At 44.6% G+C, this 15,024-nt stretch overlaps 1 protein-coding gene and 2 long non-coding RNA genes across 6 annotated transcripts in view; 1 reads left to right on the plus strand and 2 right to left on the minus strand.

Annotated features, from left to right (window-relative positions):
- PRND (prion like protein doppel) overlaps positions 1–6,291 on the plus strand; it is a 17,690-nt gene extending 11,399 nt beyond the window's left edge. For all 3 annotated transcript variants that reach the window (XM_083713856.1, XM_083713857.1, XM_083713855.1), the window contains one exon: positions 3,644–6,291. In XM_083713856.1, the coding sequence (XP_083569982.1) occupies positions 3,652–4,176 (525 nt within the window). In that variant the 5' untranslated portion in view covers positions 3,644–3,651 and the 3' untranslated portion in view covers positions 4,177–6,291. The remainder of the gene's footprint in view (positions 1–3,643) is intronic.
- The window catches only part of LOC310832231, a 42,992-nt gene that overhangs the window by 26,876 nt on the left and 1,092 nt on the right, over positions 1–15,024 (minus strand). The gene's annotated exons all lie outside the window — the stretch shown is intronic.
- Positions 5,691–15,016, minus strand: LOC310832225. Of its 2 annotated transcripts, XR_014558168.1 has the most exons (4): positions 14,860–15,016; positions 10,972–11,178; positions 9,555–9,665; positions 5,691–8,941 (listed from the first exon to the last, which is right to left on the minus strand). It is a non-coding gene; the product is annotated as an uncharacterized lncRNA (long non-coding RNA). The 2 variants fall into 2 exon arrangements; XR_014558169.1 differs by lacking the exon at positions 10,972–11,178 and having other exon boundaries at positions 14,860–14,989.

Below are 15,024 nucleotides of genomic sequence, written 5' to 3' on the forward strand. Positions count from 1 at the left end.
AAGGGTGGGATAAATGAATGATTAACGGGAAGCAAATCAGGATGGATGCAGGATGCATGCTCCTTTGTCATATGCCCTCCCTGCAAATAAATCAGGATGAATGCTTAATAAAACCGTATAATTTAACCTCTGCATAAGCTTTGTGCAAGTGAATCAGGGCAAATGCTTGACTTGTCTGGAGGAACCCTGAATCTTTGCACTGCTTGGCAGTCATTCTTTTGTATTACTGTTCAGGGTCATGCCAGTCCATTTTTATTTACTTCTCATATGTTTAGATTCAGGATGCCAGATGCAAAGTCAGCTAATGATCTCATAGGATCCTAATGAGCAATGGAGGCAAACAGAATAGCCTTGGCTTCTGCCTGTGGGAGCAGCATTTCATTTGATAATGGAACAGATAAGCCACCTGTTAAGTTTCACCTATGAGGTCTTGGCTATAACACGGGGAAAGTTTTTAAATGGCTGCAAGTGCACATTAAAAAGAGAAAAATATCCTTAATAAAAGGCGAAAGATTTATACGATCTGAAGAGAAACGAGAGACAAGACTCTTTACAATACTTTTTCAACGTAAAACTGTTTTTATTCAATTGAGTAGTTTCAGATTCCTTTATTGGTTTATAGTCCTGTTTAGACTACTCCAAAACAAAGTTTAACAATGTAAAAGTAAGACAAGGTAGCAGAAATAGAAACTAACTTAGACAAAGATAAACTACAAGTGAACAAATGTAGAACGCTGAAATGCCTTTGCTTAGACATTAAAGGTGGAACGGTTTTTACCCTTAACAAATATTATGATGATTAAATTGATGATTAAATGCAGATCTGAATAAAAATATGTAAAACCACAGTGAACTTAAAATTCTGAATCTCTTTCCCAGTTTTGACTAATAATTCTAGCTGCAGTGAGAAGATATACCATGATTTTGTCTATTGCTTGCTAAATTTAACGATTTAATGTGCCAAAATAACATGGCTAATGGATCTAAGGGTAATATAAAGTGTTTTTTTCTGGGGGTACCTAATGGGTATGCAGTAGCAGTACCTCCCCCCCACACACACCCCAGTGTTAAAAGTGTGGCACTTACTGTGACAACCTTATGGTGGGTCCTAGCACCCTTTTTTCTTTTTTTTTTAAAAAGGAAAGGAAAAAGCACTAGTAGTTTATCCAGTCATACCTTGCAGGTTGATCAACAGTCATTCCAGTGCTTCATACATAATGGGTAGGCATTTCCAGTAATGTGAGCTGTATCATTCAAGCAGAATTACACCAGTAATTGTCATTAAACCCCTACATAAATCCGATTTCATCTCAGTGCAGAATATTCTAAACATTTTTTGCATAGGGAGTACAAGCAGAAGGTTTGTATAGAATCCAAGCGATTTTGGAAAACAAGGCATGATCTTGATCTTAGAGCTTCTCCGCAGAGAGGAATTAAAACAAACCAATTCGAAGTGTACTATAAGAATAACTGAGCTACCAAAATGCTGGCTGACGAAATTCCTTTTGCTTGGATTTATACAACATCCACCCCCATGGAAGGATGAGTCACAATAAATTTGGACAGTCTTCTTAGATTAATCCTAATCTTATGAAAATAAGACTTGCTTAACTTTATTATTTTACTGCCAATTGTATGCTTAGGTACCAGTGTGGAAGACTTCCTTCTTTAAGCCTTCAAGAAACACATTTCTGATGCATTTACACTGAGGTGTCGCCATATTGCACAAAGTGTTCTATATTTTCATCCCAACCTTCCTTCAAGGAGATTAGGGTGGGGTACCCGGTTCACCCCAAACACACAAACACATTTTAATCTCCACAACAACCCTGTGAGGTAAGTTCTACTGAGAGATGGTGAATGGCCAAGACCACCGTATAAGTGTTTATTTGAACATGGATTTCCATAGTCCCGGTCCAATATTCTAAATGCTCGACTACAAACTGTCTAAATCAAACTTAAAATATTTCCTGTTGTATTCTCACCTACTACCTATGATTTCCCCCCCACCCACCCACCCCATTACAACATTATTCCTTTTGGGAACACAGCAATTCACCAGTTCATCACCATCAGTTTCTTAGGATCAACAGTCCAGAATAAACCAAAACAGAATGCAAAAAAAGTGTAACCACAGCTCAGCTATATAGAAAATAGCCAATAACCTCAGGCAGAGATGGTGGAGAAATTTGATTCAGTTCGGATTTAAAGGTGAACCTTCCTAATTTCCACTTTTTGAAACAATACGCAAAGCAAAACACAGCCATCCTTTGAAATTTGAATCCTCCGAATTTTGCAATGCTGTTCTCTGGTCAAGTAACACATACAAAAATAAATAGTGAAAATAACATTAAAGTGCATTATATTAGAGAAAACTGCTTTGCAAGAAGGGATACATTATGCAGAATTGCATTGATAAAGGTGTATATTAGAATAAATATTCACTAAAATTTCACTGGCAAGACCCCCCCTTTCATCATTGCAACCTGCCTTTCCATCTGCCTCTTAGTGAGAACAAGGAGCAATGAATGCCATTGTCTGCTTGCTCAATGAGTCTCTACCTAGCAAGCAAACTGGGTGGTAGCCATGAGGAGGAGGAAAAGCAGCTGCGGCTGGGATTTGCATTTGAAAGAGAAACTACCTAATTTGCACTTCTCAAGTGAATTGGGGGAGAATCTGCTTTGCATGCAGAAGGTCCCAGGTGCAATCCTCAACAGTTCCAGGTAGCACTGGGAAAGAACTCTGCCTGAAACCCATAGAACCACTGCCAGTCAGTGCAGACAGTATTTATTTTTATTTATTTTTATTTTTAGTGGTGGAGAAATAGGAACAACAATGCATATGTGGTGGAGGTGTGAGGAAATGAAGAAATTTAGTAGTACATGAAGAACTAAAAAAGATGTTGAAAATATAAATAACAAAGAAACCAGAGACATATCTCCTTGGATTGATAGATGAAGAGATACCACAGAGGGGGGATGAATTTTTCTATATGCAAGTACAGTTGCTAGAATAGTGATTGCTGCTAGGTGGAAGTCACAAACTATACCCACAAAGGAGGAATGGATTTGTAAACTAAATGAATATTTAATCTTGGCAAAATTAACTGCTATAATAAGAAATCAGTCGAATCAAAAATGAAAAAAAGAGTGGAAATGCTTTGATGAATATATGGCAAAATATTGTGCAAAAAAAGATATGCTAATATGCCTAGATTAAAATGTGAAGTACTGGATGGAAGAAAAAATAGTAAGGAAAGATAATAAGAATATATAGATGATTTGAGAAGATTGTGGAATCCAAAGATTACCGTAAATAGTATGGAGGAAATTGAGTGGGGGTGGAAGGAAGTGGGAGGAAGGAGAAAAGAATAATATGGTGAACTGAGGAAATATAAATGTAAATGTATGGGGGGATGGGGAAGAAATGGTGTTGGCTTTGGTACATCTGTATTGCAATGTAATATGCCAATGCAGACAGTATTGAGCTAGATGTTCATACCCAGAGAACATATTGCCCAACACTCTGCAAAATCTACAGCTGGCAGCTGCGCATTCACTCTGCTGCCTAGTTCAGCCGTGGCTGCTGCTTACTATTTGTTGATCTGACGCTAATGGAGCAAACCTCTTTTCTCCTTTCCAAGACTTTACGATGCAGAGAAAACTGGCGGCAGCCGTCCTCTTTGCAGCCCTGTGCATTTGTCTCTGCCGGAAAGTGGGCGTCTCCCCATCTAAGCGGAACAAGAAGCCATACACCAAGCGGCCCAGCAGGACCACCTCGCCTGTCCAGAAATACCTGTGCCACGGGGGTCAAATGATTGACGGTGTGGAACTGCAGCCAAACGACACCGACTATTACAGGGATAATTGGAAGGATTTTCCAGACGGACTCTATTACCCCAACTGTTCCTTGTATCGAGAGCCTAACGTAAGCAAAGAAGCCTTGGTTGGCGAGTGTGTCAGTTTTGTAACGCCTTCAACCAAGTTGAACCTGTCTCTAGGAAAGGATGCAAATGACCCCAAGCAGAGAGTGATGTGGTTCGTGATTAACCACTTGTGTGCCAACGAAACATGCAGTCAGCCGTGTCCGCAGCGCTCCAACGCTGGAGCTCTCCATTTTTCCAGTCAAGCCCTGATTATTGGCCTGCTTGGTCACTCTGTTCTTTCCACAAAATAAAGTTGCAGGGTCCAAGCTCCTGATATGGAAGATAAAGCTGTGTAGTTCCCTCTCCCCACCCCAGTCCAGATCTAGCACTTTGGATCGTCCCCAATCTGAGCTGGGCTGACCCAAGGCTAACCCAGATACAGGTCTGGAATCACTCCAGGGTAGGGAGTCCTAATGCTTAATTAGGGTCTCAAGTCCTTGAAACATTGCGTCTCCTCTCGCCCGCGCCGCCGTGTTAATGAGATTTTTAAAACCCTAATTTAAAAATATGATCTGTAGGGAGCTGGGGGAAGTGTCTCCTCCATCCTCCAACCGCAGTGCAGAGAACCTTCTGCACATCAGCTGATGAGTGGAGGTTTCAATGCAGTTGGGAGCTGCTCCACAGGGAATGTGCTAGAAGAGCAGAGCTTGGAGAGGCTGCCAGCCTCTCCTCCTGTCCTACAACTGTCTGTCTGCCCTGCCTTTTGACAGCCCTGAATCACTCCAGCTGGACCGACATGAGGCAATCCAGGGCTGTCCCAACAGCCAACCTAACCAAAGTCCAGATCCCCCAGAATTGGCATGATATGGTTCAGGACCTGGGCTTTGACCGGTTCTGTTGCTCAGCCCTTTTTGTTGTTTAGTCGTTTAGTCGTGCCCGACTCTTAGTGACCCCATGGACCAGAGCACGCCAGGCACTTCTGTCTTCCACTGCCTCCCGCAGTTTGGTCAAACTCATGCTGGCAGCTTCGAGAACACTGTCCCACCATCTCGCCCTCTGTCGTCCCCTTCTCCTTGTGCCCTCCAGCTTTCCCAACATCAGGGTCTTCTCCAGGGAGTCTTCTCTTCTCATGAGGTGGCCAAAGTATTGGAGCCTCAGCTTCAGGATCTGTCCTTCCAGTGAGCACTCAGGGCTGATTTCCTTCAGAATGGAGAGGTTTGATCTTCTTGCAGTCCATGGGACTCTCAAGAGTCTCCTCCAGCTCCATAATTCAAAATTATTAATTGCTCAGCCCTAGTAGAAACCAAAGAGGAGACAAGCAGGCCGCAAAGCCTTCCGATAACCTTGCCATTTTCCATGCTTGAATTTCTACTGCGTCAGGCGCACCACTTATATTAGTTGTAGGTATGCATGAGTCAGATCTTTCCCCCGCCATCAGCTTTGCCATTATGCCCCGCACAATTGAAGGAAGTATGCAAATTGCTAGAGCAGCACAGTGCTGAACTTCTGGCTTATTTGGAGCCACAATAGTAAACGTTATTTGCATTTGGTCCTTGCCGCCCAGAACAAGAAGCGCAGGGCCAGCTGGATGGAATGTTTGCTGCTCACTCAGTGACTTTTGACATCTTCCCATGATGAGTGAGTGCAGTCCTCCCCGATTCAGCACAGATGACAGATTTACAAAGGGCTGCTTGGAGCTGCTTACTATAAAACCATCGTTCCCTGCAGTGCACACATTCCTTTTGCTGTGCTCTCTGAAAGGAGCTTTCAGCAATGTTCAGTGGTGTATATCATATACATGTATCTGCAATGATCCTTGGTAGTGGTGTTTTTTAAAAAAGCTATTCAAAGTCCATCATTGTCTGTATTTCCTGCTGTGAAATGTCAAAATTGCATTGGCCATCTGCTTTACCATATCTTTTATGTATTTTAAGCATTCACTTATAGTAGAATTCAAGATTTGTGTATTACATACCTCCTTTTGTTCACAATTTATTTTACTGCCTTCTTTTTTCCCCTGCCTTCCCTCGAAAGAATACATTGCCCACCCTTTTTTATCCTCGCAACAAGCCTGTGAGACAGGTTGAGAGATGGTGACTGGTCCAAGGTCAGCCCGTTTGTCAACCAAATAGTATGTGGAAAGATACACATACCAGAAGAAAGTGTGCATAAATGTGTATATTAGTTTAAAAACAAACTTACAAAAATGAATTCATTTTTATTAGATTTTTTTCTCTTATAACAATATCTATAATCATTACATTACATTCAAATTTCAATTTCCCCCTTTCCTGCTTGCTTCCCTCAACTTCCATCCCTGATTTATTGCATCTCATATTACATTCTGCTGTTTGTATATACTTCTATGTTGTCGTACTGTTATGTTTCTTGTTTTTCATAACTAAAGTTGCAAATGTTTATTAAAATCCTGCCAATGGTTCTATGTTTTTTTTTGTTGCTTCTGCAAATATGATGTAAAAGGTTCCCATTATTTTTCAAAATCACTATTGTCTTTTTCACGAAGTTTATCTGTTAACTTTGCCAACTCTGCATAACAAAAATGAATTATATGATGGGGACATCGCTTGCAAAAATTTGTATATTGGGCAAAATAGCACACCAAAATATGTATATTGGAAGAAACATGCACAAAAATGCTGACAAATCTTCATGAGGACTTTTTAAAAAATCTCAAGCTTTTGTGGAGACCTGAACTTAATGAGAAACCAAAATGGAATGATTCCTCCCCCTCCTAATTTGGGCACCTGTGGTAGAAAGGAGGGGGAGGAATGAACACAGAAGCCTCAAGCAGGAGACCTGAGAGGTCCACACACAAATGCGCTTCCCTGTGCAAAACAGCAGATTATTTCCAGATGCATGTCTAATGCTTGCCTTTTAATATCAGTAATGGAAAGACCAGCGCTCAATTTTCCATGCGCTGTATCTTCGCTATCCTGCTGACCCCAGACTGCGCAGCAAGAATTAATCTTGCCTTTCTCATCAATCTCTTTCCCCCCAGCCAATACTTTCCTTCCCATTAACCTGAGCCACTTTTCTTAAGTAATCGCCAGATCAGCCTCCATTAGCAGAACCACAAAGAAAGAAATCGAGTCCCCACCCCCACGGCATATGACTGGGCTTTTGCACGGCTCCCGTTCATTTTATTTGGAATTGCTCGGAAGCAACTGCTGGCGGGGTGTGGCTTGTTTGTTTATTTTGTTTAAATGTATAGCCCCATTCAAAAAAAACCAAACTGAACACGCAGCCTGGCAAGACCTGCTGCCGGGAGGCCCTGTGAGATCTGCTGCCGTTGAAAGGCCCAGCAAAGCCTACAAATGTCTATGCTGTATGTTCATGAAAATAATATTCAAAATTGTGTTGCATTAGGGGGAATTGGTTTGCAAAAATGTGGATATTAGGAGGAGTTCGCACTTAAATCCTGATTACTTTTAATGAGGACTCAAAGACTGGAAAAAGGAGAAATCTGCCTGCTCACCCTGGGCTTTGCCTCTCCCACTCTTCAGAGGTTTGTTATTGCAAGTCAATTTGTGGTATTCAATTTTTCCCCTCATCCAGTTGCTCCTCATGACCTTCTGTTCCTTTAGGCTTCCCAAGCTCAGACCCACAGAGTGTCTGCACCACTAATTATACAGGCACACAAAAGCAGATGAGTCAAACAGCATATTGCTATTTATAACACTTGATACAGTTTATTCTTCCTAACAGGGACGGGCAGACTTCAGGCTTGGCTTTGTATTTTACTGTATCTCCCCTCCCCCCCCGCCCCATGTTCCAACCCAAACCAGGTGCAAAACTGATGCACAGAGTGGGAGCAGACATACACAGATAGCTATAAGAACAGAGTGCCTCTAAGCCACTGAATCAGCCCAATGAATTATTTGCAACATCAGAACTGAGTTCATTGTATTTTCATACAAAAACCTGAACATTGACACAGCAGCTGGTAGCTGCCTCCCCATCCCCTCCCTGCTTTTTGGCCATGGTGAAAGACTGGGATTCCAAGACTCCATGTTACAGCTGTGAAGCAGGCCATACTCAGGTCCCATTTAAGCTACAGATGATGGCTTTAGTGTGGAAAGTGAGGCCTATCAGTTCATTCTGAGTTCCACATGGGGACCTTAGCTTCTGTTTCAGGGGCACAGCCAGGACAGTTCTGGAAAGAAGGTATCTTTAATGGGCGCCAACTGCTGAGACAATAAAATCAGGTCCTTTGGGGGCACGTATAGCCCAACCCAGAGAGTTGGTACAAGAGAAATCCAAAGCAGAACTAAGTGAGATCCAGGTGTTCAGCTCCACTCCTTTACCTCAAAGGAAACTCTATGGCAGGCATAGGCAAACTTGGCCCTCCAGATGTTTTGGGACTACAACTTCTATCATCCCTAGCTAACAGGACCAGTGGTCAGGGATGATGGGAGTTGTCCCAAAACATCTGAAGGGCTGAGTTTGCCTATGCCTGCTCTATGGGCTCTATTGCCTAGTGGGCAGAGGCCAAAGGGCATCACCAAAAGGGAGGGCAAAAAATGCCACCTGAACCATCATGGCCCCACGGGGAGACCATGCTACACCCACCTCTGGTGTCATTTGTCCTCAAACTATTTGAAATAAGGGAATGAAGGCGAGATGCATAAGATCAGGTTGGGTAACTTCCCTGCACATGCCAGCAGATATTGGATGCTGCTGACAGCCAGATCCTTCTTATCCTCAGCTTGTTATCATGCAAAGGCTCAGCTCTACAGGAGGAAAAAGCCCCTCAGAATCAAGACCACCATCCCTCTTGCACACCAGGAGAGATCCCTTGCCAGAAATGTGGGGTAGTGCTGTTCCAGGGTGTTCAGCTTTGCCTGCCGGCAGTGGAAGGACCCAAGGACTGAACGATGGGTGAGCCTCCCTGCCAGCTCTGCTGAAATGAGATGTAATGTCACACCATCAACACATTCACTTCAACATGCATGGTAATGTCTTGATGGTTGGGGCCTCTGAAAGGAGGCCCCTCAGCATCAATTTAAAGATATCTTGGTCATCCTGATGGCGAAGATTGTTTCCATAGAGATGGATCTGTAGATTCAGGAGAGGATGTGGAAAGGAGGGAGAGAGAACAGATTACGGATTTTTAGCATTACTGTATCAACCTTATCAAACCTCTCCGTATTCTCACTCCCCCAGCAATGCCTTCTCAATCTTCATGCTCCTCCTCAGACACTTCACTATGCAGAAGCCTCCTGCATGATCTGCCAGTTCCATGAGACCCCGTAGTGCACAAGCATCTTCGGCAATGGACACTCTAACTCCAGGGAAGCAGTGACCACACTCTTCCTTTCCTTTCTGTTTTCCAGCAGTTTGACAAAGTGGGAGTTGTCCCCCCCACCCCAGACAACTTGCAAGACTCTAATCTAAAATACCCACTTTAGTAACATGACCTCATCTCTAAATATCTGTCTAAAAGGACAAAAACATGAACAAACAAGGTATAAGTAACAAAGTAAACCAAGATCTAAAGAGATTATAAGCAGCAAGATAAATAAAATAAACAAAAGCCTCCTCTGCTCTCTCCTCTCTGACACATACTCAGACTCCCACCCTAGACACCCCTGGGATAGTGGATGTTAAGACGGCAGCAAGAGATGTCACAAAAGAAGGCAAGTCGCTGTTACGTTGCCATCCCACCAACCTGCTCAGGGTGCCTTGTTCCTCCCGAGTACGGATGTTTCTTCAGAACTTTTAGGGGCCTGCTATTCCATCTTGTTTCCATGCCTCCCTTCATTTTCACGTCCTTGTTTCTCTAACAAGTAAGGATATTCTTCATTAAGCAACATTTCTAAAGGGAGAGCATTCCAATCTCCTTTTACACATAGCCGAAAACCCATAATTCCCTGGTTTAGAGGAAGGGCCATATCTCAGTAGTAGAGCACCTGCTTTGCATGGAAAAAAAACCATTTTAATATCCCGGTAGGGCTAGGAAAGAAAGACCATCTGAAATCCCAGAGATAGAAAGCCAGTCACTATAGACAATACTGAGCTAAACTGACCAATGGTCTGACTCGCTAAAGCAGCTTCCTAGGTATATCACTATTTTGCCATTTATTCTAAGAGCAAGCAACCTTCTCCACAAGACATGAGGGTGCGTTCCTTCCTGTAGCATACTTTTATGAGCTTTGGTGCGGGGAATCCCCTTAAATTATTAAATTAGTAGATGTTATAATTTAACTAATATTCGGAGTATTAAGGGAAATATTAGGAGTAATATTCGGAGTATTAAGGGAAGTATTTGGGCAATTGACAACGCAAATTTTTAGCAGGCAGAGACAGGAGGAGGAGGTTTCCAGGCTCACAGAAAGCAATGATGTAAACGGAAGCGGGATTTGCATTTGGCAAGGGGTTCTGGAAAGAAGCAGCAGGGGAGAACTCCATGTGGGTTGGCTGGGAGAGGCCATACTCAAGAGAGACTGGTTGGCTTCTGCTTCCAGCTGGCTGGAGTTATGGGAGAAGCAACAAGAAACACTCTTTGGCTGCAATGTTCTGCACGCCCCTTCACTGAAGGCTTCAGGTTGTAAATATGTGTAAATACACCATGTTTCATAAAGACACTATAGCCTCTGTTGTGCCTTAATCTTCTGAAGATTAAAGGGGTCAGCAGGGGCAGGACTGTATTTTTGAAAAAAAGAAAATGAACAAATTCCTGTTCCCCACAAATAACCCAGAGGTGCATTTTAAATAAAATGACAGATTCTACTCATGTAAAAACACGCTGATTCCCCGACCGTCCGCGGGCCGGATTTAGAAGGCAATTGGGCCTGATCCGGCCTCCGGGCCTTAGTTTGCCTACCCATGGATTAAACCCTATTTAAGTGCCAATACCCTTCGTATCTCATGCACTGCTCAGCAGAGATTGGGTTGGCCAGTAACCATACTACATAGTCGAAATAAATAAAAGATTGTCCAGTAGCACCTTAGAGACCAACTGAGTTTGTTCTGGGTATAAGCTTTCGTGTGCATGCACACTTCTTCAGATACCACACAGAAAAGTCATCTTACGTAATAAGACAAGTACAAAGTTTCCGAATAAAAAAAGGAAGGGAGCATTGTACCTCTTTAGCAAAGTCACAGGTGTTGCAAAGCTTCCTGCCCCAATGCAAACAGAAAGAGACCCTCTAAAATTTAACAGGTGGAAAAGAGACTCAGCCCAAATGACAAAGTGCTTGGGAAGAAAGGGGCAGGGCAGCTCTGTGAGGTTGCCATTCTATGCACCCTTTCCAGGGAGGAAAGGATTCAGTGGGGCCTCATTCTGACCTAACCTGCAAAAGATGGAAAAGTAAGTTGTCTTCAGTGTATAAGCATCAATCCCATGTGCAGGCTGTTAGACAACAGTAGGTATTTGTGCTGGAGGTTCTTTGGCAGAGTCAGCTTTTCTAATTAACACCAAGAGTAGCACTTACCCAAAGTCATGTCCAAAATCCTAACTGGCATCCCAAAGGGTTACTTTAATAATTAAGCATGATGAAATCTGGTAGGATTTTTTCTTATGAGGTCAAACAGACAGGAAGATAAACCTCAAACACTGGCATTAACAGCACAGATCCTAAGAGTGCAAACCCTGCAAGGAATCCATTAGCCTCCATAATTGCTTTGCAGCGAAATTAAGCAGCTACTGAGTCCAGAGTGAATTGTTGTTTATTTCATCACTGCCAAAAAAGAACATGTAATATTTTCCAGACCCTGAGCAGAGATGGAAAGTGGTGTATGTCTTAAAGCGACGAGCAAAGCAAATGTGGTTGAAATGGACCTTTGGGAAGCTGCCTCTAGAACAGAGTGTCTGATGATGTATGGGCTTGCTCCTTTTACATATAATCTTAGGCTGAGGGGTAGTGCCACAGGGTTGTGGGATGGGCTTAAAGTCCCATTTCTATTTCTGTGGTAGGGGCCCCGTTTCCAGCATCCTAGAGCCACCAGTCCGACATGAAAGGAGAGCTTTTTAACCACTGAATGAGAAGCCCTCTTGCCTTTTCTGGTGATTGGAGTCAATGACTATGAAAGGAAGTGAGTCAGCCACAAAGGATTGACGCCTAAGGTCACTTTGGAGAAGACGTGCAGGAAGGACACTGAGAAGTCCTTTTGTATGCTCCAAAGCTAAGTATTAAGGAACACTGAAAACACAAGGTACGTTAGCTTCAGGAGAAGCGTCAAGGAAAACACAACTTAAATCACTCCAAAAGAAGATACTGGAGCACTCCAAATCATTTGCCCAATCATTACTGCAGGAAGAAGAAGAAGTGTTTGGATTTGATATCCCACTTTATCACTACCTGGGGAGTCTCAAAGCGGCTAACATTCTCCTTTCCCCTCCTCCCCCACAACAAACACTCTGTGAGGTGAGTGAGAAGTGTGACTAGCCCAAGGTCACCCAGCAGCTGCATGTGGAGGAGCAGGGAAGCAAACCCGGTTCACCAGATTATGAGTCCACCGTTCTTAACCACTACACCACGCTGGCCCTCACACAGGAAATACAGTGGTACCTCAGGTTACATATGCTTCAGGTTACAGACTCCGCTAACCCAGAAATAGTGCTTCAGGTTAAGAACTTTGCTTCAGGATGAGAACAGAAATCGTGCTCTGGCGGTGCTGCAGCAGCAGGAGGCCCAATTAGCTAAAGTGGTGCTTCAGGTTAAGAACAGTTTCAGGTTAAGTACGGACCTCCGGAATGAATTAAGTACTTAACCTGAGGTACCACTGTAGCAGATTTAGCTTAAAAGCAGCACCTGGACATCTGCATTGAACTTTGCAATGCATTGCTAATTATAATTATTGCAATGCATTGCTAATAATTATTGCTAATTATTATATTATTGTAATTATTATTGTCTAATTATATTATTGTATGCTCTTAGAAGGTTGGATAATCTTAGAAGGGTGGGTAGCTGTGCAGGATTTGTCCTGTGAGTGCGAAGAAACAATGCACATCTGTATTTGCCCCTACACTACTGATCCAAGGCGATGCCCCCGTGGTAGAGTTCCTCCAGAGAAACCTGTTTAGTGATCATTCCTCCCAGTTGGCTTTCAGGAAGCTTACATGCTGGTTAGACTATATCTGGTATTTACTGAGTATTTGTCCTGCCATATACGACAACGGGTATTCCTCTTGATCTGTATCTGTGGTGTTTATACATCTTCCCACTAATCATATGTTCATCCCACACTTTTCAGTGCATTTGCCCATCCTTTTTTTCATTTTCTTTTAAAAAGTGAATTTGCTGTGCATGTTCACCCACTTTAACTGCACATGCTTAAACATCTGGCATGTGCTTGAATGCCTCCTGCAAAACATCTGGAGTTCCCCAGTTTTTTTTAATAGGGCTGCAACTGCATTAAGAACCCATTGATACCCCCAAAGTGCAGAAGCCCTGTAAAATTTCTGTTCCAACTTGCCTAAGAGCAGAATAGCTGAAGGACTACTTGTCCTCACATGGAGAATCGTGTGATTTTAGAAGCCGGAAGCAGCAGTTGATGGTGCCCACTGAGACTAAGGAGGAGGAACCTCCACGCCATGTACAGTCCCCACGGACCCCATACTGCAGTAGTCCAGCTTCCTAGGGCTGTCTCCACACTGCTTGCCCCCAAAGAATCCTGGGAACTGTAGTTTGTTAAGGGTGCTGGGAAAAGTAACTCTGTGATAGGTGAACTACAATTCTTAGGTGCTATAAATGAACAAACACACTCCATCTTATTTGTAACAACCGTTCAAATTATTTGAAAACCTACTAAAAAGTCTCTTCATCTTCTCCTCTTCCAGCTAATCATACCCGACTCTTTCAACCATTTCTCATCTTGGTTCCTAGACCCCATAGCATACTCCGGACATGCTCCCTTTTCTTCATAAAATGTGGCACACAGAACCAGCCCAAGACATAATGGCACCTGAGGTGAACCACAAAATGGCAGTTCCGCTTCCCTGCCAGGCAGGCGCCTGGTTCTGCCTAGCTTTGGAAGGGGGCGGCATCCGTGTGTGTCGTCACATGCATGATGCGCATGTACGCAGTGGGAGGAGGCTGTGAGGCCCCGCACAGCTGCAGGGAGGCCCCGCACAGCCCAACAGGACCCCACCACCTGATGAGGCCAAGCCCCTCAAGACTGGGGGGGGGGGCTCAGCCCAGAGTTGGTGCCTATGCCTCCAGGGAAGATGGAGTGACCCAAGGTCTACATCTGGAACACGAGGGTGGGGGGCAGAGACCTGCATCTGTTGCCCCGAATGAGGCGGTGGCCTCACCTTGCCTTATAGGCAGGGTTGTCTTAAGCATATGGGGTGCCATGGTGCAAAGATCCGTCTGGTGCCCCCCCCCAGTTGCCCACTCCCGGGCACACAGGAGGGTGGAGCCGGCCGGCCGCCTCAGCGTCTTGCTGGCTTGGCTGCCCCCAAACTTGAGGCCAGCGCTCCGACGGGTGGGCTCTTCCCCAAACTCAACTCTCGGGCCCCGGGCTCTCGGCCTGGTGCCCGGCACCGCTAGCACCTATGGGTGGGCCGGCCCTGTCCAGACGCAGCACAGGTGCACCCAGTGGCGTAGCGTGGGTTGTCAGCACCCGGGGCAAGGCAAGTAATTTGCGCCCCCTAACCCGTGGATTTGCGCCCCCTAACCCTAACCCCCAGATGTTGCGCCCGGTGCGGTCGGCCCCCCCGCACCCCCACGCTATGCCACTGGGTGCACCTAGTTGCCACCACCAGTGCAGAGCGCAAGACAACAACCTCAGGCGATCTGGACCCAAGGCTTCCGCTGATGGAGTGAGAAATGGCACATGGGCATAGTCGGGGCGGGGCAGCTGCCCCCCAATCAGTAAAAATCAATATAAATCTGAGGTTCCTGCCCCCCCCAAAAAAAATTCTGGCCACGCCCCTGGGCAGCTCCCTCCAAATCAATTAATTCAATACAAAACTCTTAACTATGTGAGGTTCTGCTCCCTCTAACATAAAGCCTGCCCCCCCTTACCTAAATCCTGGCTACGCCCATGAAGCTGCATGGGCTTTTGCAGCAGCAGCAGCAGCAGCAGCAAGCAGCATCGTGCCCCGCGCCGCCCCTTCCCTTTCCACCCCCGCGCAGGCTTGCCGGAAGAGTGCGGCTGGGCTTACTCGGAAGTAAGTCCCCCGGCCCGTT

Source organism: Podarcis gaigeae, assembly GCF_964106915.1.
Source record: "Podarcis gaigeae genome assembly, chromosome: 15".
NCBI lineage: Eukaryota > Metazoa > Chordata > Lepidosauria > Squamata > Lacertidae > Podarcis > Podarcis gaigeae.